The sequence below is a fragment of the Pristiophorus japonicus genome, chromosome 5 (genome assembly GCF_044704955.1).
Source record: "Pristiophorus japonicus isolate sPriJap1 chromosome 5, sPriJap1.hap1, whole genome shotgun sequence".
NCBI lineage: Eukaryota > Metazoa > Chordata > Chondrichthyes > Pristiophoridae > Pristiophorus > Pristiophorus japonicus.
This window is the reverse complement of record NC_091981.1, coordinates 161,040,502-161,062,738: the sequence shown is the minus strand read 5'-3', so window position 1 is coordinate 161,062,738 and position 22,237 is coordinate 161,040,502. Positions and strand designations below refer to the sequence as shown.

General features: G+C 45.7%; 1 protein-coding gene across 1 annotated transcript in view; it reads right to left on the bottom strand.

Moving 5' to 3' along the window:
- LOC139264118 (uncharacterized) overlaps positions 1 to 5,127 on the bottom strand; it is a 416,942-nt gene extending 411,815 nt beyond the window's left edge. The window contains exon 1 of the mRNA XM_070880210.1: positions 5,086 to 5,127. Within this exon, the coding sequence (XP_070736311.1) occupies positions 5,086 to 5,127 (42 nt within the window). The remainder of the gene's footprint in view (positions 1 to 5,085) is intronic.
- Positions 5,128 to 22,237: the final 17,110 nt, after the last annotated feature.

Below are 22,237 nucleotides of genomic sequence, written 5' to 3'. Positions count from 1 at the left end.
AGCCACACCTTGAATATTGTGTACAGTTTTGGTCTCCTAATCTGAGGAAGGACATTCTTGCTATTGAGGGAGTGCAGCGAAGGTTCACCAGACTGATTCCTGGGATGGCAGGACTGACATGAAGAAAGACTGGATCGACTAGGCTTAGATTCACTGGAATTTAGAAGAATGAGAGGGGATCTCATATTACATATACAATTCTGACAGGATTGGACAGGTTAGATGCAAGAAGAATGTTCCCAATGTTGGGGAAGTCCAGAACCAGGAGTCACAGTCTAAGGATAAGGGGTAAGCCATTTAGGACCGAGATGAGGAGAAACTTCTTCACTCAGAGAATTGTGAACCTGTGCTATTCTCCACCACAGAAAGTTGTTGAGGCCAGTTCATTAGATATATTCAAAAGGGAGTTAGAATTGACCCATACAGCTAACGAGATCAAGGGGTATGGAGAGAAAGCAGGAATGAGGTACCGAAGTTGCATGATCAGCCATGATCATATTGAATGGTGGTGCAGGCTTGAAGGGCTGAATGGCCTACTCCTGCAGCTATTATCTGTTTCCCATGAACCTGCTGCCCTTGTCCTTTTTAGGTGGTGGGAGATCACAGGTTTATGAGGTGCTGCCGAAGAAGCCTTGCTGACTTACTGCAATGCATCCTGTAGATACTACACACTGCTGCCACGGTATACCGGTGATGTAGGCGGGTGGATGTTTAGGCTAGTGAATGAGGTGCCAATCAAGTGGACTGCTTTGTCCTGGATGGTGTCAATCTTCTTTAGTATTACTGCAGCTGCACCCATCCAGGCAACTGGATGAGTATTCCATCACACTCCTGACTTGTGTCTTGTAGGTGATGGTGAGGCTTTGGGGGGCCAGGAGGTGAGACACTTGCTGCAGAATACCCAACCTATGACCTGCGCTAGTACCTATGGAATTTATGTGGCTGGTTCAGTTGAGTTTCTGATCAATGGTGACCCTCGGGATGTCAAGAGGGGTGGCTTTAACCTGCCAAATGCAGACCTTCACAGCTTCTTGGCTTCTGTTGTACAGATCCCCTGCTGATTATTGGATAGACCAGTGCCATAAAAGTTCAGGGCTATGATGACGTTCATTTCAACGTTCAACTCCCTGGGGGGGGGCATGGTAGAGAGACCATGGCTTAAGGTTATTGCAGTGAATCTGAGGCAACCGATATCTTCCTTGGTGAACTGTAGTCACTGCACACAGCTTCTTGACTTGTTCGAGGACATACACCGCCTGTACACTGGGGGGAATATTGAGTAAGTTGATATTTCCTTGCATGGTGGTTCCACTCTTGGAGCCTCCTGCATCTGCTGCTCCTCTTCTATGATTTAAACTGAAGAGGGACATCTAATTGAAAAGCCTTTGAAGGTGATTGGTTCTCTCAAAATCACGGAGTGGACGGGGATCCTGAAAAAATCTTGCTTTCGAAGGGTTACAGCTCTATGGTGAATTTTGTAGGGGCTAGAAATTTGTTATAGCCAAGGAATGGGCAGTGTTTAGACTATAAGGGGCCGAAATTGTCCCTTCCTTTAAGGCCTGTTACCGCCGGCAATCGGCTATGCAGCAGAGTGGAATGGCTGCCGATTTTGAAAATTCCGCTCCCCCCCCCCGCCACCACCACTGCCGCTCCGCTACTGCCGGTCCATCATAAGTGCATCACCACACTGAAAATCTTGCTCCTGCTGCTTGGTGCCACCAACAGCTTTATCTGTCAGTGCACTGTGCTTGGAGTGCTTTTAAAATGGCGGTGCGGCTGCCATTAAAGTAGAGGACCTACTGTCGTGACCGCCATCTTAGTTTTTTTTGTTGGCCGACTGCCAGGTCTGACCGACAATTATGCCCCCGGGTTCGGTCGGGCCACCAACAGGCAGCCTGGCACCCCCTCTTGGGTTCTAGGCTACTGGCCCGGTTGAAACCATTCCTGGTGGCCCGGTGGACCTAACTTAAAGAATCGCAGCAGCTCTCCCCTTTAAGTGAAAGGGAGAGACGTGGTGATGCGCTGACTTCATCAGCGCTACGCTGATTAGTGATAGCGGTGGACAGTCCACCCGCCCCCCCCCCCACTTCCGCCCCTCTAGTGTGCGAACTTCTGCTCTCCGCTGCACTTCCGTCCCCCTTATGACCGACTTCCGGGTCGTTGGGAAGAAAAAGCCAAAGAGCGGAATTTCGCTCAAGAGGCCACTGCATCCACTGTGCCGGTAAAGACAGCTGAAACAGGGGTAGGTGCACTGCATTTCCGACGGTAGGCAATTTCGACCCCTAAATGGTTAAACAGCGCCAGGTGAAAATCATCTAGACTGCATGGAAAATTCATCTTCCTCATTAAAATGATTGCAGTTATGATTCTTGTCTAAAAATCCAAGCTCATTGGCGTTACACTGAAAAGATGGACTAATGTCAGCTGTAGGCTAAACTCAAGTAATGATTACCACCGTTTTTTTTTCACTACTTAAAGGGGAGGTTTATTGATGCTGCAGCACCTAATTCTCAGCATTATTGGATGTGCAACTGCCTCAACAACCAAGGAGAAAGAGCAAGTGTTTACAAATCCTGATGGCAGATCTCCGCCCCAGGGAGAGAGCCCGGAAATTTTCCGATGAAGCTTTGGAGGCATTGGTTTTAGCGGTGGAGAGAAGGCGGACGTCCTCAATCCACCAACTAGCAAGAGGCCCTCGCTCCAAGTCTGCCGAACTATATGGCACACCACATCACAGAGAGCTCTGTGGTCCCTAGGACCCATGCCCAGTGCAGGAAGAAGTTCAACAACCTCACACGGTTGGCAGGGTGAGTGAAGGCTTCAACAAATGCTACATACCACTATCTGTACCACAAGCTTCACACACTGCTCAATGCAACACACCCCCAGCACTCACCCACCAACAATCTCTACCCAGCAACACTCACATCTCACAGCATGCACACAATGAAAGCTCTGGCAGGCACAAGGGTGGGTCTTTAGTTATTAGAATTCATGACATATGTGTGATATGTTTATAGATCATGGTATTAGGTGTGTTTGGAATATTTTGTGGTCTCATTTCACCTTTTTGCACAAAAGGGTGCTGTGATATGCCATGAGTCAGGGATTGTATGATGGGAATGTGGTGTTTCATTCATGTGAATCAAATCTGATGAGCCGGTCAGGGACAACCTGTCCAGAAGGCCGATTATCTTTCTGCCACCGCCCTCCCTCCTGTTTCTTGTCGTCATCCTCCTCTGCCTTGTCATCCTTCTGAGGCAATCCCGCAGCCCCCTTGACTGTAAGGAAATGTCGTGAGCAGAAGCCTTTAACAAATAATGAGTGACTTCTGCACTTGAAACAACACTCCCTGCCACCAATAAAACTTGAACTAACCAGAGAGCTATTTCAGTTGCAGGCAGCAGCAAAGAGGCACTGAAACTGTAAAACCGTCAGGTACAGCTGATTGGGGATAACATCCTCCTCTGCCTTGTCATCCTTCTGAGGCAATTACAATAGGAGTAGATCACCTGGTCCCTCGAGCCTGCTCCACCATTTAGTAACATCATGGCTGATCTGATCATGGACTCGGCTCCACTTCCCTGCCCGCTCCCCATAACCCTTTATTCCCTTATCGCTCAAAAATCTGTCTATCTCCGCCTTAAATATGTTCAATGACCCAGCCTCCACAGCTCTCTGGGGCAGAGAATTCCATAGATTTACAACCCTCAGAGAAGAAATTCTTCCTCATCTCAGTTTTAAATGTGTGGCCCCTTATTCTGAGACTATGTCCCCTAGTTTTAGTTTCCCCTATGAGTGGAAATATCCTCCCTGCTTCCACCTTGTCGAGCCCCCTCATTATCTTATATGTTTTCGATAAGAACACCTTTCATTCTTCCGAACTCCAATGTGCATAGGCCCAACCTACTCAACCTATCTTCATAAGTCAACCCCCTCATCTCCGGAATCAACCTAGTGAACCTTCTCTGAACAGCCTGCAATGCAAGTATATCCTTCCTTAAATACAGAGATCAAAACTGTACGCAGTACTCCTGGTGTGGCCTCACCAGTACCCTGTACAGTTGTAGCAGGACTTTTCTGCTTTTATACTCTATCCCCCTTGCAATAAAGGCCAACATTCCATTTGCCTTCCTGATTACTTGCTGTACCTGCATACTAACTTTTTGTGTTTCAAGCACAAGGACCCCCAGGTCCCTCTGTACTGCAGCACTTTGCAATTTTTCTCCATTTAAATTATAATTTGTTTTTCTATTTTTTCTGCCAAAGTAGATAGCCTCACATTTTCTCACATTATACTCCATCTGCCAAATTTTTGCCCACTCACTTAGCCTGTCTATATCCTTTTGCAGATGTTTTGTGTCCTCCTCACAATTTGCATTCCCACCCATCTTTGTATCATCAGAAAACTTGGCTACATTACACTCGGTCCCTTCATCCAAGTCATTAATATAGATTGTAAATAGTTGAGGACCCAACACCGATCCCTGCGGCACCCCACTAGTCACTGCTTGCCAACTGGAAAATTACCCATTTATCCCGACTCTCTGTTTTCTGTTAGTTAGCCAATCCTCTATCCATGTTAATCTATTACACCCAACCCCATGAGCTTTAATCTTGTGCAGTAACCTTTTATGTGGCACCTTCTCTCCCTAGAGCCCCTTGATTATCCACTATTGGAATGTTTTTAGTGACTTCTATCGTGAAGACCGATACAAAATATTTGTTCAACGTCTCTGCCATTTCCCTGTTCCCCCTTATTACTTCCCCAGTCTCATCCTCTAGGGGACCAACATTTACTTTAGCCACTCTTCCTTTTTATCTACCTGTAGAAACTCTTACTATCTGTTTTTGTATTTCATGCTAGTTTACTTTCATAATCTATCTTCCCTCTCTTTATCATTTTGTTTGGCTGTTCTTTGCTGGCTTTTAAAAGTTTCCCAATCCTCTGGGGATGGTGCCTTTTAAATATTGCTTCAGCCGCCTTCCTGCCAGCTCTCCCTGTTGATGTTCTGCGCTGCCATTAAGATAAGTGGCTAAATCCAATGTTGGAGATCGGACGGCCAGTGAGCGTGGCACACTAACCGACTTCATGATTTCCAGGAAGGCAAAGTCCCTGGCTGTCATGTATGTATGCTTGGGGTTACTAGCCACCAGGGGGTGCCACTGTTGGAGGTCATTGGGCTGTATGCACGTATGTGCGGGCCAGGTATATAAAGCAAGCCACTATGTAATGTGGGCACTTTGGGCCCGAATAAAGTTGAGCCAGGTTTGCACCTGAGTGAGTTTACAGTATTCAGTCTATCAGGTTATTACATACATAACATTTGGCGACGAGATAACTCAAAAACCTTTGCATGCAAAATGAACAGCATTGGAATTCTGGAGAGATTCGTGGAGGGAGAGGATTGGTCGGATTTTATCGAATGCCTGGACCAGTACTTCGTGGCCAACAAAATGGAGGAAGCTACTGAAGCAGTTAGGCGCATGGCGGTTTTCCTCACTGTTTGCGGTCCGAAAATCTGTGGCCTTATAAAGAGTCTCCTCTCGCCTGCACGTCCAACAGACAAGGACTATGAGGAATTGTGTGCTCTGGTATGTGACCATCTCAAACCAAAAGAAGGCATGATCATCTCATGCTATCGATTCTACCCGCATGTTCGTTCTGAGGGCCAGGATGTGTCGGAATTTGTCACCCATCTAAGATGTCTTGCTGGGCCATGTAAGTTCGAAGACGCATTGGGAGACATGCTGCGAGATTTCTTCGTAATGGGTATCAACCACGAGGTGATCCTGTGGAAGTTATTGGCTGCAGAGACGCTGGATTTGAGCAAGGCCATCGCGATTGCCCAGACATGCATGACGACGAATGATAATTTAAGTCAGATATCATCGAAGAGTTGGAGCTCCACAGCAAGTACTGTAAACATGATTGTGTCGTCGTTTGGCAGAGCTGCTTATGGCAGGGCCTACTCGACTGCATATGCGAAACCTGTAGCTGCTCAAAGTCTGCCTTCGGGTCCGAATCCGATTTCACCCTGTTGGAATTGTGGGGGCAATCATCGGCATCATCAGTGTTTTAAACAGTACATCTGTAAAGGCTGTTCGAAAGTGGGGCATCTTCAGCGAGTGTGCTGTGACTCACCACATGGATGATGACGATCAGTCCAGCGCGGACCTGGATATGCAACCCGAGAGACCCGAGGAGGAAGTGTATGGACTGTATTTGTTCCTGACAAAGGGCCAACCGATAATGGTTAATGTGAAACTAAATGGCATACTGGTATCAATGGAATTGGACACGGGTGCGAATCAGTTGATACTGAGCCAAAGGATATTCGATAAGCTGTGAAACCTAAGCTGAGTCCAGTCAATGCCAAGTTGCATACTTACACCAAAGAACTCATACCGATGATTGGCAGTGCAGTAGTCAAGGTGTCGTATGATGGTGTGGTTCATGATCTATCGCTGTGGATCGTTCCAGGCAATGGTCCAATGCTGTTCGGCAGGAATTGGCTCCAAAATCAAGTGGAATTGGAACGCTATCAAAGCTTTGTCATCGGTGATTGACACTTCGTGTGCTCAAGTGCTGAGCAAGTTTCCCTTGCTGTTTGAACCGAACATCGGCAATTTCACGGGAGCCAAGGTGCAAATTCATCTTGACTCGGGTGCAAGACCCGTTCATCACAAAGCTCGGCTGTTCTGTACATGATGGAGAAGGTCGAAATTGAGCTGGACGGGCTCCAACGTGAAGGGGTCATCACCAGTCGAATTTAACGAATTAGCCAATCCCATTGTTCCTGTTGCAGAGTGATGGCACTGTCAGGATTTGTGGAGACTACAAGGTTGCGATCAACCGATTTTCGAAACAGGATCAGTACCCGTTACCGAAGACTGATGACCTGTTTGCAACGCTAGCTGGTGGGAAGTCGTTCACTAAACTGGATCTGACATCGGCCTATATGACACAGGAGCTCATCGACACGTCGAAGAAACTTGCGTGCACCAACACTCAAAACTGTTTGTCCTTTTGGAATTCGCTCGGCTGCAGCCATATTTCAGATGAACATGGAGAATCTACTGAAGTCCATCCCTAGAACCATCGTGTTTCAAGATGACATTCTGGTCACTGCCGAACACCTGAACAACTTTGAAGAGGTTCTATATCATCTGCACAAAGTGGAACTCGGGCTGAAACGTTCGAAGTGCGTCTTCATGGCACCGAAAGTCGAATTTCTGGGGAGGAAGATTGCTGCTGATGGCATCAGGCCTACGGACTCGAAAACCAAGGCCATCAAAAATGCACCCAGGCCTCAGAATGTGACGAGGCTGCGTTTGTTCCTTGGTCTACTCAACTACTTCGGTAATTTCTTGCCTAGATTGAGCACTTTATTAGAGCCATTGCACATGCTGCTCAGAAAAGGTGACAACTGGGTTTAGCGGGTATCTCAAGATAGAGCTTTCGAGAAAGCTACAAATCTGCTTTGCTCCAACAAGTTGCTGGTACATTATGATCTGTGTAAGCGTCTAGTATTGGCCTGTGATGCTTCATCATATGGAGTTGGCTGCGTGCTCCGACAAGCTAATGAGTCGGGTAAACTACGACCTGTTGTGTATGCTTTGAAAAGTTTGTCAAAGGCGGAAAGAGCCTACAGCCTGGTAGAAAAAGAAGCTGCATATATGGGGTTAAAAAGATGCATTAGTACTTGTTTGGTCTTCGTTTTGAACTTGATACTGATCACAAGCCACTCATTTCATTGTTTTTGGAAAACAAAGGTATCAATACCAATGCATCGTCCCGCATCCAGAGGTGGGAGCTGACATCTGCCTATGATTGTCATTCGCCATAGACCTGCCACCGAGAATTGTGCCGATGCACTGAGCCATCTGACTTTGCCCACACCGAAGGTGGAGAGGACACAACCTGCAGATGTACTGTTAGTTATGGATGCTTTTGAGAGTGAAGGAACCCCTATCACTGCTCAACAAGTTAGGACCTGAACCAGACGGGATTCGATCTTATCGGTTGTAAAATGTTGTGTCCTTAGTAGTGGTTGGTCTGCTAGACCCATGGAAATGTGTGATGAGACCAAACCTCACAACCGCCACAAAGACAAACTATCCATTCAGTCATTGTTTACTGTGCTGTTATTCCTAAGAAAGGCAGAGAGAAATTTGTATGTGATCTACAGTATTGTCATGATGAAAGACATCGCCAGGTCTCGGGTATGGTGGCCTGGAATCATGTGTGCATCAGTGTAACACTTGCATGCAGCTAAGCAACGTACCAGCAGAATCTCCGCTGAGTCTGTGGTCATGGTCATCCAAACCATGGTCAAGGATCCACATCGACTTTGCGGGTCCTTTCCTGGGTAAGATGTTTCTTGTTGTGGTGGATGCATATTCCAAGTGGATAGAGTGCATAATCATGCCATCCGGTACATCCACAGCTACCATTGAGAGCCTTAGTGTCATGTTTGCTACTCATGGTCTGCCTGACATCGTTGTGAGCGACAACGGATCTTGCTTCACAAGTCTGGAGTTTCAAGAGTTCATGAAACTCAATGGTATTAAACATGTGAGGTCAGCACCATTCAAACCTGCTTCTAATGGTCAAGCAGAGCGTGCTGTCCAAACAATCAAGCAGAGTATGAAACGTGTAACTCGGGGTCCACTGCAGTGTCGCTTGTCATGCATATTGCTTAGTTACAGGACAAGACCCCACACGCTTACCGGGGTCTCCCCTGCTGAAATGTTGATGAAGAGAGGTCTCCAGACCAAGCTCTCTCTCATCCATCCTGACTTGAACGATCGTGTTGAAAACAGACGTCAAAATCAGCAGTGGTATCATGATCGTGCTGCTATGTCACGCAACATCTCTGTTAACGATCCTGTGTATATGCTAAATTATGCTCAAGATCCCAAGTGGGTCACCGGTACTGTTGTGGCCAAGGAGGGTAACCGTGTTTATTGTCATGCTCAAGAATGTGCAAACATGCAGGAAACACGTTGATCAGATAAAGCTGCAGCACACTGATGAACTGGAACAAGTTGAGGAAGATACGATCAGTGACCAATCAACCTATGTTCATTCATCAGAGGACTCCGCCGTCATCAATGAATCTGGACTTTCAATCTCTGACATGGTCATTGCCACTCCCATCAGATCGGCTACCCAGCCTCCAGTCATAACTGACTCCGAACACTCACCCAAAACTGGAGTTGAACTGAGACGATCAATTCATGAGTGGAAAGCCCCGGACTGTCTTAACTTGTAAAAAGACTGATACTAAGATCTTGAAGGGGGATGTTGTCATGTATGTATGCGTGGGGTTACTAGCCAGCAGGGGGCGCCACTGTTGGAGGTCATTGGGCTGTATGCACGTATGTGCGGGCCAGGTATATAAAACAAGCCACCATGTAATGTGGGCACTTTGGGTGAATAAACTTGAGCCAGGTTTGCACCTGAGTGAGTTTACAGTATTCAATCTATCGAGTTATGACATACATAACACTGGTGATCGAGGTTACTGGCAGCGCTACCGGCAACATTGATGTGGCATGCGCTGCTGGAACCGGCATCAGCTGTCGTTACATCTGACAATGGGATTTTAGCACCATCTTGGTACTAACGTGTCGTGCAAACCACAGGAATTTTGAGCCCTGGGTCTCTGAATTAAAGCAGCAAAAAAACATTGCTGTATGAATGCAAAAAAGAAGTTATGAACTGCTGAACTACGCCAAATCAGATAACTGATTTAAGAATGGGCGTAAATATGGGTAGCTTTCAATCCCTACTCTTTTGCCTGTGTGGGAGTGGCTATGGTAATGAGCGGCAGAGGGTTTCGGCAGAGATTGTGCCGATTCAACACAAACAACTGCGGAACTTCGAACATAATATAAAAACCAGCGTAAGTCACTTGTATACAAATTTTCTCAATCTTTTGTGCTGAAGATCTGTATTGTCATTCTTGTGCCCTTATTTCGGTCATGTTTCGAGGACATTCCACAGCCCAATTTTTAGAGATGGAGTTGGAGATTTAGAAGGCAACAAAAGACTAGAAGGAGACAAATACATTTTTAAACAATGTATTTAAAAAAAATTAATAGGATAAAATTTAAAAATAAAACTTAACCTGAACCTTGGAATGTTTTACTACATGAAAGGCGCTAAATAAATACAAGTTGCTGTTGAACAGAAAACAAGATGGCGGAGAGAGTCTCTGAATATTCAGAGTCCATGAAATTGTTCAAAGCCTGTGCATAGTGCCACTCTGTGGCCAGAGCTTGAAATTGAATGCAAACTGATAAGCCTGGAGTTTCTGCCTGGTGCAATCAGCGATCCGGGTGAAAATTCCTCCCAAATTTGTGCTAGTTTTACGACATGTTATTTTCTCAAGTTTCCGTTTGCATATGACCGAATGTAAAATCTGCCATGAACCAACACAATTGGGCAGCATTTTAGAACACTTTTTTATATTTTGCTTTTTAAAAAAAAGTTCCTTGACCTATTTAAAAGTGGTAACTTGGTGCAGTTTGATTAATACAGCTGAAAATGGATTCATCGCACACAATAAGCATTTTTAATCAGTGTCTCTAGTCCACCACCTATGAGAATTCCGATTTTAAATAACAATGATTTTTTAAATAATTATATGGAACTATTTGATAGTTTTATTGGTGTACAGTAGTCAGTTTCTTAGTAAATTATAAAAAAAAACGGAAGCTTTTAAAATGTGCCTATTAACGTCCTTGCGCCAAAAGAGCTTAATTTTAAAAGCCTGTTAGAAGGTCTACAAATGGGCGGAGTTAGCAGAAACTCCTACCCAGAGTATTTTACTGTATATACTTCCAGTATAAAATAGCAGCTACTGTATAATGGGTTTTTGCCTATTACGAACCTGATAGTTTTCAATCGAACGCGCACCCCTAGTACCAAATGTCTCTCTTGGTAGTCTGTCGTATCCAACAAAGATGTTGTTGTGCTAATCATCAATGGCATGTGTCTTCAAGTGGCAGTATAGGCCTATTCTGGATGCACATAGTCTCTTGCACACTCCACGGACAAGGGAAGTTCGATGTGCCTGATGCTGACAGTACCACCACCTGATGTCGTCTCTCTGTAGTGTCCCGCAGGCATTGACATCGGCTTTCTTCGAAGATCTGGCAAGCAGTCCTCGTGAGGGTTCGCCACTGGGTTTTATTAGCTGCTGTATTCTCGAGGTCCTTTGGTCGGATGCCACAATACTGGAGGTTAGCCTTAATGCAATCTTTATACCAAATGTAATAAGTAATAAATAATAAACATATGTCTATTTTTATTATACATTGTAGTATTTGCTGTTTCTGTCTCTCTTCTACTTGAGTGTATCTTTCTCCTCTTCTGGCTTTCTTATCTTATCCCATTGTGCTTCTGTCTTTTCTTTCTTTTGTCTCAAATGGGGATTGCTGGGTGATGTGGCAGGGAAAGGAGTCGCCAACAGCTGCAGGCTGCATTTACGGGTGTGGTTGCAGGGAAAATCGGTGTGGTTTAGCAGATCAATATTCCTGGCTACAGGATTTTTAGACAAGATAGCGAGGGGGACGAAAGGGCGGGGGTACTGATTAAAGAAACTATTACAGCGGTGAGGAGGGATGATATGTTAGAGGATCATCAAATGAGGCCATATCTGTCGAATTGAAAAATAAAAAAGGGGCGATCACACTGCTGGGCGTGTATTATAGACCCCCAAACAGTGGGAGGGAGATAGAGGAGCAAATATGTAGGCAAATTGCTGTGAAGTCCAATAACCATAGGGTAGTAATAGTAGGTGGATTTTAACTATCCAAATATTAATTGGGACAAATTTAGTGTGAAGGGTATAGAGGGTACGGAATTTTTGAAATGCATTCAAGAGAACTTTTTTAGTCAGTATGTAGCAAGCCCAACACGAGAGGGGGCGGTCTTGGATTTTGTTTTGGGGAATGAAGCTGTGCAGGTTGAAGGGGTATTAGTGGGAGAGCACTTGGGTGCCAGTGATCATAATTCAATCAGATTCAAGTTGATTATGGATAAGGACAAGGATAGGCCTGGAATAAAAGTTCCAAATTGGGGAAAAGCTAATTTTGCTAAGTTAAGGAATGATTTGGCCATAGTGGACTGGAAACAGCTACTTGTGGGTAAATCAGTGACGGAACAGTGGAAGGCATTCAAGGAGGAGATCCAAAAGGCTCAGGCCAAACATGTGCTCTTAAAGAAAATGGCTGGGAAAAATAATTCTAGAGCCCCCTGGATGTCTAGGGACTTACAGGGGAGGATTAAGAAAAAAAGGGACGCTTATGTCATATACCAATGGCTAAATACTATAGAATCTATAGAGGAATATAGAAAGTTAAGAGGCAAAATTAAAAAGGATATTAGAAATGCTAAGAAAGAGCACGAGAAATTCTTGGCCAGTAAAATTAAGGAAAACCCTAAGATGTTCTACAAATATATTTCGAGTAAGAGGGTAACTAAAGAAAGGGTAGGGCCTATTCGAGACCATGAGGGTAATCTTTGTGTGGAGGCGGAAGATGTTGGTAGAGTTCTTAATGAATACTTTGCATCTGTTTTCATAAAGGAAAGGGGCAATGCAGATACTGCTATCGAGGAGGAGTGTGATATTCTGGATGAAATAAATATATAGAGAGAGGAAGTATTAAGGGGTTTAGCAGCTTTGAAAGTAGATAAGTCCCCAGGCCTGGATGAAATGCATCCCAGGCTGTTGAGCGAAGTAAAAGAAGAAATAGCAGAGGCCTTGACCATCATTTTCCAGTCCTCTTTGCATCTAGGCCTGGTGCCAGAGGATTGGAGGACTGCTAATGTAGTGCCCTTGTTTCAGAAGGGAGAGGGGGATAGGCCGAGTAATTACTGGCCTGTCAGCCTAACCTCAGTGGTGGAAAAATCCTAAAAGACAGGATAAATCTACATTTGGAAAGGCAAGGATTAATTAGGGACAGTCAGCATGGATTTGTTAAGGGAAGATCGTGTTTGACTAACCTAATTGACCCTCTTGGTTACCTCCTCAAAATATTCAATCAATGAGGGTAGTGCGTACTGTAGTATATGCAAGCACTCTAATAACAACTCCATGAGGTAAGGGTATAGTACTTGAACTGTAGTGACCTTAGTCCTTTATTGCAGCTCCTAGAGTGAGTACACCAAGAGGTGAGCTCCCTTTTATACTTGGTTACCTGCAGTGTACAGGTGACCTTTAGGTCTCCAGCAGCAGCACCCTCTGGTGGTACAGGTATAGTGTATACAGGGTGAAAGTACATTCAGTGGTCTAGTGTTACCATACATACATTAACATGCATACAAAACACGTACGATGTCGTGTATATGGATGTTAGCAAGGCTTTTGATGAGGTCCCACATGGTAGACTGATCATGAAGGTTAAAGCCCATGGGATACAGGGCAAAGTGGCAAGTTGGATCCAAAATTGGCTTGGAGATGGGAAGCAAAGGGTAATGATTGATGGATGTTTTTGTGACTGGAAGGATGTTTCCAGTGGGGTTCCGCAGGGCTCAGTACTGGGTCCTTTGCTTTTTGTGGTATATATCAACGATTTAGATTTGAATATAAGAAATATGATTAAGAAGTTTGCAGATGACACTAAAATTGGCTGTGCGGTTGATAATGAAGAGGAAAGTCATGGGCTGCAGGCAGGTATCAATCTACTGGTCAGGTGGGCAGAGCAGTGGCAAATGGAATTTAATTCAGAAGTGTGAGATGATGCACTTTGGGAGGGCTAATAAGGAAAGGGTATACATATTAAGTGGTAGGCCGCTTAGAGTAGATGAACAAAGGGACCTTGGAGTGCTTGTCCACAGATCCCTGAAAGTAGTAGGCCAGGTGGATAAGGTGGTTAAGAAGGCATACAGAATGCTTGCCTTTATTGACCAAGGCAAATAATATAAGGGCAAGGAGGTTATGCTTAAATTGTATAATACTTTGGTTAGGCCACAACTGGAGTACTGTGTGCAGTTCTGGTCGTCGTATTATAGGAAGGACGTGATTGCACTAGAGAGGGTGCAGAGGGGATTTACTAGGATTATGCCTGGAATGGAGAATCTTAGCTATGAGGACAGATTGGATAGGCTGGGTTTGTTCTCATTGGAACAGAGGAGGTTGAGAAGAGACCTTATTGAGGTGTACAAAATATTGAGGGGCCTGGACATAGTGGATAGTAAGGGCCTATTTCCATTGGTGGGGCATAGTTTTAAGGTGGTTGATGGAAGGTTTAGAGGGGATTTGATGGGGTGGGGGGGAGGGGCGGCTTTACAAAAAGGGTTGTGGGGATCTGGAACTCACTGCCTGGAAGAGTGGTGGATGCAGAAACTCTCACCACTTTTAAGAGATGGTTGGATGGTCATTTGAAGTGCAGTAATCTGCAGGGTTACGGACCTAGAGCTGGTAATTGGGATTAGACTGGATGACCTGTTAGAACGGCGCAGATATAATGGTAAGTTTTGCAGGGAATAGAATACGGCCAGAGTGATCTGGACTAGTTTCGATCGCCTGGATGGGTCAGAGTGGAATTTTTCCAGAATATTTTTCTCCCTAAATTGGCCTGGGTTTTTATCTGACTTTTGCCTCTCCCAGGAGATCACATGGCTCCGGTTGGGGTGGAGTGTAGACTGTTTCAGTATAAGGGGTGTCGCAGTTGTGTGGGGCGGATTGGTTTGGGCTGGGTGCTCTTTGCCTTTCGGTCATTGTTCATAGGTTTATATGTAACCTTTAGAGCTGCTGACCAAGGGCCGTGCGGCTCTTTGTCGGCCAGCGTGGACACGATTGGCAAAAATGGCCTCCTTCTGTGTTGTAAATTTCTATGTTTCTAAAATGTGGACAGCTACAACTCCCTTCCCATTTCTCCCCCCAAACACTTGTGCTTCCCTCCCACCTAATCTGATCATTTCCTCTATCCTTTCAGCTTCCCACTATCTCCTCCCCGTCCTACCACCCCACAATCCCATCACTACTTCTACCTCTTTCCTTTCAAACATCACCTTGCTCACTGTTAACCCTCCATCCACTCCACCTCACTCTTACTTGCTCCCCCAACAACAGGTGGTTAGAGGCCAGAAACCCCTGACCCTCAACCTGTTTCGATCCTTTTGATCTTTTCTCCCTTCAGGTGTTTGCTTCCTTTTTTTAAAGAAATCAAATTATGTTGAAGGAAGACACTGACTACTGTCTTTCTGTCTCTGGTGTTGGACATTAGGATCTCAATCTCATAGATATAAGGATATGCAATTACCTTTCTAATTAAAAACAGGTGGAGAATTAATTGATTTGAAAATTCAACTTGTTTTTATTTTGACAGTTTAACTAGCATTAAGATGTGTCTCAATTTTTTTTTCTCTCCTTTCTCTAGCTCGCCTACCTCCCTCCCTTTCTCTAAAGAAAAATATTCCTTCAATACAACCAACTAGTGCAGATGCATCCTGGAAAATTAGGCTCACAATGTACAGTCCAAATTAAGGTCACAGAGACACAGCTATGGACAAAAATATCAAGTTGAAGCTCAGGCTTTTAGGAGAGGCTGACGTCTGCAAGTAAAAATCTATGAATGCATCAAAGGACTCAAAAAATTTAGTAGATACATTTAATATTATGAAATGTTTTCCTTCATGTTTTTTGTTTGAACCTTTATTTTGCATGTAGAAATTTCAGTTATTGTGGAAAAAATGGCGCATATTTTTAAAAATTAGAGCGATTTGTGGTAACCCAGGAGTCCGATTGTGTAATCACAGGGTGATATACTTTCATTTCAAAATAGTAGCTTGTAACATCTTTAACATGTAAAAGGCCTATCAAAGCAGGAGTAACAGTTACTGTGGGCTAGAACCTCCACTTTTGTGCTTATCGCCCAAAAATGGGCGTTATTTCCGGCATGGTCGTTAAAAAAGGGTTTTCAGATTGCCGGCTTCTCGCCCATACTCAAAACACCTAGTTTACATTTTTGAAAATGGGCGTTACCGCGAGCGATATCAAATGGGCGGTAGCGTAAAATTTTTCTGACCTTCTGCCGTAAAGTGTGGCCTTCGCAACGGCATGGCAATGCTCGATTCCCGCGATTCAGGAGGTCCAGGGTCGTCATGATAGAGAGAGAGAGAGAGAGGACTGAGAAACTGTTTGGCTATTGTGGGAGGAACAATGGAGATTCACCAGCAACAAAAGCCTATTAAGCACCAAGAACATAGTTGGCACCGTGTTTTTGTCCAACAAATAAGATATAACATGGTAAGGATGGAGGAGGCCGTGGAGCTGGTAACCAGGAACACTGGTGACCCAGTGGTCCTGGAGCGCCGCATTGCACCCCCATTGCTAACCACACATGAGAGCCAGCAGCAACATCTTACTTATGGCTCGGAGCATGTTCCCACCTCGGGACCATCCTCTCCCGTATCTGTCCAAGCAACGCTTCGGCCATCACCGCCACCCCCCCCCCCCCCCCAAATGAAGCATCGCCTGAGGACCTCCTCGGCCAGGCGGCTTGGAGTCGGGACGGGAAGGGGAAGTTTGTACAGAAATACTGATGATTTCAAACTAATGTTCGGTTTAAATGTTATCTAACAAAATCTTGTAGCACATTGGCTCAGATAGCTGCACCATTACACGCTGGTGATTCCTTAGTATCAAAGGGTATAATCACACTTAACTTCAATCAACTTAAACTTTAACTGTCACCAAGGTGATGCCCACCATTGATGTATGACCTGCACACCCAACAGTGTGTCAGCCTTGTAAATAATACCAACGTTGTTTCAGGCAAAGCGATCATTGATGAGCTCCTGACGTAAGGCTCTTGCAGCTACAGTGCCACCATGGGCCCTTTCATGCGGTCTACAGGGGGGTGGGGACATGGCTTCAGCGTTTGCTTGATTGTCTGGCCCGATGTCAGCGTCTGCCTCCTCGCCCTCGTCCTCTTCTTCCTCTCTTTGGTGAGGTGGATTGTCAGACTTGGGCAGTTCTTGTCCCTTCCTGATAGCCAAGTTGTGTCGTACAGAGCACACCACCACGAATTGAGCTATCTGCTTATGGTGGTATTGGAGCACGCCTCCTGAGTGGTCCAGGCATCTAATGCGCTGCTTCAGCACTCCAATGGTTTTCTCCACGATATTGCGAGTTGCCCTGTGGCTCTCGTTGTATCGCCTCTCGGCCTCATTGTGGGTGTCACGCAGGGTGGTCATCAGCCAGGTGGCGAGGCCATATCCTTTGTCCCCAAGCATCCAGCATTGACCTTGTGGCTCATTGTTAAACAAGTCAGATACAATGCTCTCACACAGGATGTGAGCATCATGGATGCTGCCCAGAAATTGAGCATTCACTGCCAGTATAATTTGCTGGTGGTTGATAACCAGTTGGACATTCAGGGAGTGGAATCCCTTGCGGTTCCTGAAAGCCTCAGCATCCTGAAAAGTTGCCCACATCGCAATATGCGTACAGTCTATTGCTCCCTGCATCTTGGGGAAGTTTGCAATTCTGGAGAATCCTAAAGCCCTCTCACTCTGTGCCTCCCTGGTCATGGGGAAGCTGATCAAGTCCCTCCAGCTTGCGTACAGGGCTTCAGTGACCTGTCTAATGCAGCAATGTATGGCATGCTGAGAAAGTCCGCAAATGTCACCTGCTGTGACCTGAAAAGAACCCGAGACGTAGAACGACAGTGCCGCGATGACTTTGACCTCGATGAACAGTGCAGTACTGATGGTGCTGGCAGGCTGCAGACCTGCCCTTATCAGCTGGCATACCTCAGTGATAACCTCTTTATGGAAGCGTAGTCTCCAAAGGCAGGTGGTGTCGGGAAAGTCAAGGTAAGAATGCTTCTCCTTGTACTTGCGGGGGATGTAACGTCTGCTCCTCATCTGTCTGTCACTTTGTACAGTACATTGGGCACATAATGCAGTGGAGAGTTCTTTCGGTGATGTCGAGTCTGCTGCATGTATTTGGTCACCGAGAGGGTGAGAAAGGACAGACCCCATTGCAGTAGCTCTCTGCTTTCCACCGATTGCTCACAAACAAGGAATTCCCCGACAAACACACCTCTTCCATTCCAATCGGTCACAGTGTGGTCAAGATGTTTTTAGAGATGTTCACACCAACTCCAACGACCTGCAGAGTACATCTGAACTCCGCCGAGGTTGAAGCACAGCAACCTGTTAAAGGACGCAACATGTGATCTACAACATGGCATCCACAACACTGTGATTCGTTCCGGTTAGCTCCACTTTTTGTGGGTGGTTTTTTGGGAGCGATATTATGGACGATAAGTGTGCAAGGTGGTGAAATTGACGATGGGCAATCTCCATGGCCACTAGTTTGGGTAAATATGCTCTTTACCACAAAAAACAGTGGGTGGGCGTTAATATTGAATCTCGGCATTAATTCCATGCGGAAAGTAACGCTGAGCGATTATGGGTGTTGAATTCGCTCATTCTGCTGATTTCCGCCCCAAAAAAATGGGCGGGCGGTAATATTTTTTCTCGGCGTTAAGCACATGGAGAAAGTAATGCTCGGTGATAAGTTTCCGAAAAATGCCCGCCAGTTTCCATTTTGTGCCAAAATGGGTGATATATGCGCGTTATACGTCATTTCAGCAGCAAAGTGGGCATTAAGCATGCAAAAAAAGTGGAGGTTCTAGCCCCATGGGCCTAAAATTCTGGTCGGAGGCTTCATTCAGACGAATGCCTCCGACCCAAAAAATATTTACGAAAATATCTGGTGGTCCCAGAGGCGCCTTCGATTTCGGTCAGAGGCCTTCATTCCATGTGTAGTGTACAGGGAGATGACTTCCCCGTACGTACGAAAATGCTGGAGTCATGTGGGCCTGGACCACCTGCAGTATTCTCATTGATAATAATGGGAAGTCCTTTTTTTTAATGAGTTTCCATTAATATCAATGAGAATAAACCCCTAAAACAAGAAACACAACATAATAAATTAAAAAAACACCTCACATATTTAAAATGAATTGAAATTAAAGTTAATTAAATGTTTTAGAAAAAATACATATTTTTAGAAAAAGTTTTGTGTTTTAATAGCGTTTAAAATAAACTTACCTTTAATAGACAGGGTTTTTTCTATAAAAATGTGTATTTTTACTCGGGGACCTAAAGAACAGGTGGTGGATGGAGAAAGCACAGGAGATACAACAACTGGCCGACAGCCAGGATATGTGAGGATTCTTCACTGCAGTCAAGGCCACCTATGGTCCAAACTCCCAAGGCCCCACCCCAATCCTGGCCAAGAACGGAGAAACACTCATCAAGGACACCGAGGCTGTCAGGGCCCGAAGGAGGGAGCACTTTGAAGATCTCCTCAGTCGAGACTCTGCCTTTGACTCGAGTGTTCTCGATTCCATCCCGCAGCATACCACCCGCCACCAACTCAGTGTAACTCCAACGTTGCACGAGGTCGGCAAAGTCATAAAACAGCTCAAGAACAACAAGGCTAGGGTGCGGATGGAATCCCTGCTGAGGCGCTAAAATATGGTGGAGAGGCGCTGTTGGTGCAGATACATGACCTCATCTGGAAGGAAGAGAGCATGCCGGGAGATCTCAGAGATGCAGTGATTGTGACCATTTTTTTAAAGTGGAACAAGTCCGACTGCAGCAACTACAGGGGATTCTCCCTGCTTTCAGCCACTGGGAAAGTTGTCGCTTGAGTTCTCCTCAATCGTCTTCGCCCTGTGGCCGAGGAGCTCCTCTTGGAATCACAATGCGGATTTCGTCCCCTACGGGCACAACAGACATGATCTTTGCAGCGGGCCAGTTGCAGGAAAAATGCAGGGAGCAGCGCCATGGTCTTTTTCGACCGTGAGGGTCTATGGAGCGTCCTCCATTTCGGATGCCCCCAAAAATTTGTCAACATCCTTCGCCTGCTTCATGATGACATGCAGGCCATGATCCTTACCAACTGATCCATTACAGACCCAATTCATGTCCGGACCGGGGTCAAACGGCAGTGTTATCGCTCCAACCCTCTTCTCAATCTTCCTCGCCGCTATGCTCCACCTCACAATCCACAAGCTCCCTGCTGGAGTGGAACTAAACTACAGAACCAGTGGGAAGCTGTTTAACCTATGCCGCCTCCAGGGCAGGTCTAAGATTACCCTAACCTCTGTCATTGAGCTGCAGTATGCGGACGATGCCTGCGTCTGTGCACATTCAGAGGCTGAACTCCAGGATATAGTCAATGTATTCACGGCAAATGAAAGCATGGGCCTTATGCTTAACATCCGTAAGACAAAGGTCCTTCACCGGCCTGTCGTCGCTGCACAGCACTGCCCTCCAATCATCATGATCCACGGCGCAGCCCTGGACAACGTGGACCATATCTCAGGAGCCTCTTATCAACAAAGGCGGACATTGATGCGGAGATTCAGCATCGCCTCCAGCGCACCAGCGCAGTCTGCGAAAAAGAGTGTTTGAAGACCAGGCCCTCAAATCTACCACCAAAACTCATGGTCTACAGGGCTGTAGTAATACCCTCCCTCCTGTATGGGTCTGAGACATGGACGATGTACAGAAGGCACCTCAACTCGCTGGAGATATATCACCAACGATGTCTCCGCAAGATTCTGCCAATCTCCTGGGAGGACAGGCGCACCAACATCAGTGTCTTCGACCAGGCTAACATCCCCAGTATTGAAGCGCTGACCACACTCGATCAGCTTCGCTGGGCAGGCCACATAGTACGCATGCCAGATACGAAACTCCCTAAGTAAATGCCTTATGCGGAGCTCCTTCATGGTAAACGAGCCAAAGGAGGACAGCGGAAACGTTATAAGGACACTCTTAAAACATTCCTGGTAAAGTGCGACATCACCACTGACACCTGGGAGACCCTGGCCGAAGACCGCCCGAGGTGGAGAAAGTACATCCAGGAGGGCGTCGAGCTCTTTGAGTCTCGACGCAAGGAGCATGAAGAGGCCAGGCGCAGGCAGCGGAAGGAACGCGCGGCAAACCAGCCCTACCGACCCCTTTCCCCGACGAATGTCTGTCCCACCTGTAACAGGGTCTTTGGCTCTCGTATTGGACTGTTCAGCCATCAAAGAACTCACTTTGGGAGTGGAAGCAAGTCTTCCTCAATTCTGAGGGACTGCCTATGGTGATGTGTATTTAAATTTAATTTTTATATGTTTTAAAACTCTTACGCTGGCAAAAGTAGGCTATGTGCCTGCTATGTAACAGTTTGAAGGACATTTGCTGGGCATGAGTTGGGCAAATTGCCCAATCTCTCCCTCGCGAATATCCTTCTCCCGCGGATGCGGAGGATCTGTCAAGAGAAATCTTGACAGATTGGAAAAGCCGGTCTTTGGCAAATGCGCATCGCGCTCCAAAAAACAGCTTTTGTGAGGCCTCACCGGGCCTGTGCGCACTTCATAGGGACCTGGTGAAGCCGGAAATTTTAGCCACAATGTGTTTCATGTGAAATGTGTGCTCCACATGCCAAATTTAATATATAATAAATGCAAACATATAAGCAGTTGGCCTTTCTCTGCTGGGAGCTGGGTTCAAATTCAGCCCAGATTAATAGTATCAAAGTTCCCTCTGCTGGCTGTGTAAGAGTCCTGTATAAAATGAGCTTGGACAGTCTTGGTCCAATTCTTCATGTGCGTGGGCTTGCAGCACAAAACTGTTTCAACTTTGCCACAATTAATAATCTCACTCTCATGGAGGTGATTAGAAATAGAGAAAATGCCAGCTGAGAGTGCTCTTCCAAGATTGGAGCAAGCCAGAGGGTGATTTACTCTACTCTAGTTATGCTGTACCTAATCTGGTAATACCTGATTCCTCAGCAGTAATGTTCATCACCCTAATGATCTCTTTCAGTTGTATCTAGCTTACATTTTTGTCTATCACACCCTAGATATCATATTTTGTTACAAATGCAAAGCACTCTTTTAAAAAGTGAACAGTTGAGTGGTTCTTGCATGGAGCCTAAAACTTACCATTGCGGTTTACAGCATAGAAGGCGGCTATTTGGCCCATCATGTCTCAGCCAGCTCTTTGCTAGAGCAGTCCAAAACTAATCCCACAATCCCCATAGCCCTTATCTTTGATTCAAATATTTATCCAGTTTTCCCTTTCAAAACGTTCAGTGGTCTCTGCCTGAACTATTATCTGTGGCAAAGCATTCCATGCTCCAGTAACCTCAATTAGTAATTTTAAATTGATGGGCCCTCATCACTGACTCCCCTACTAGATAAAATA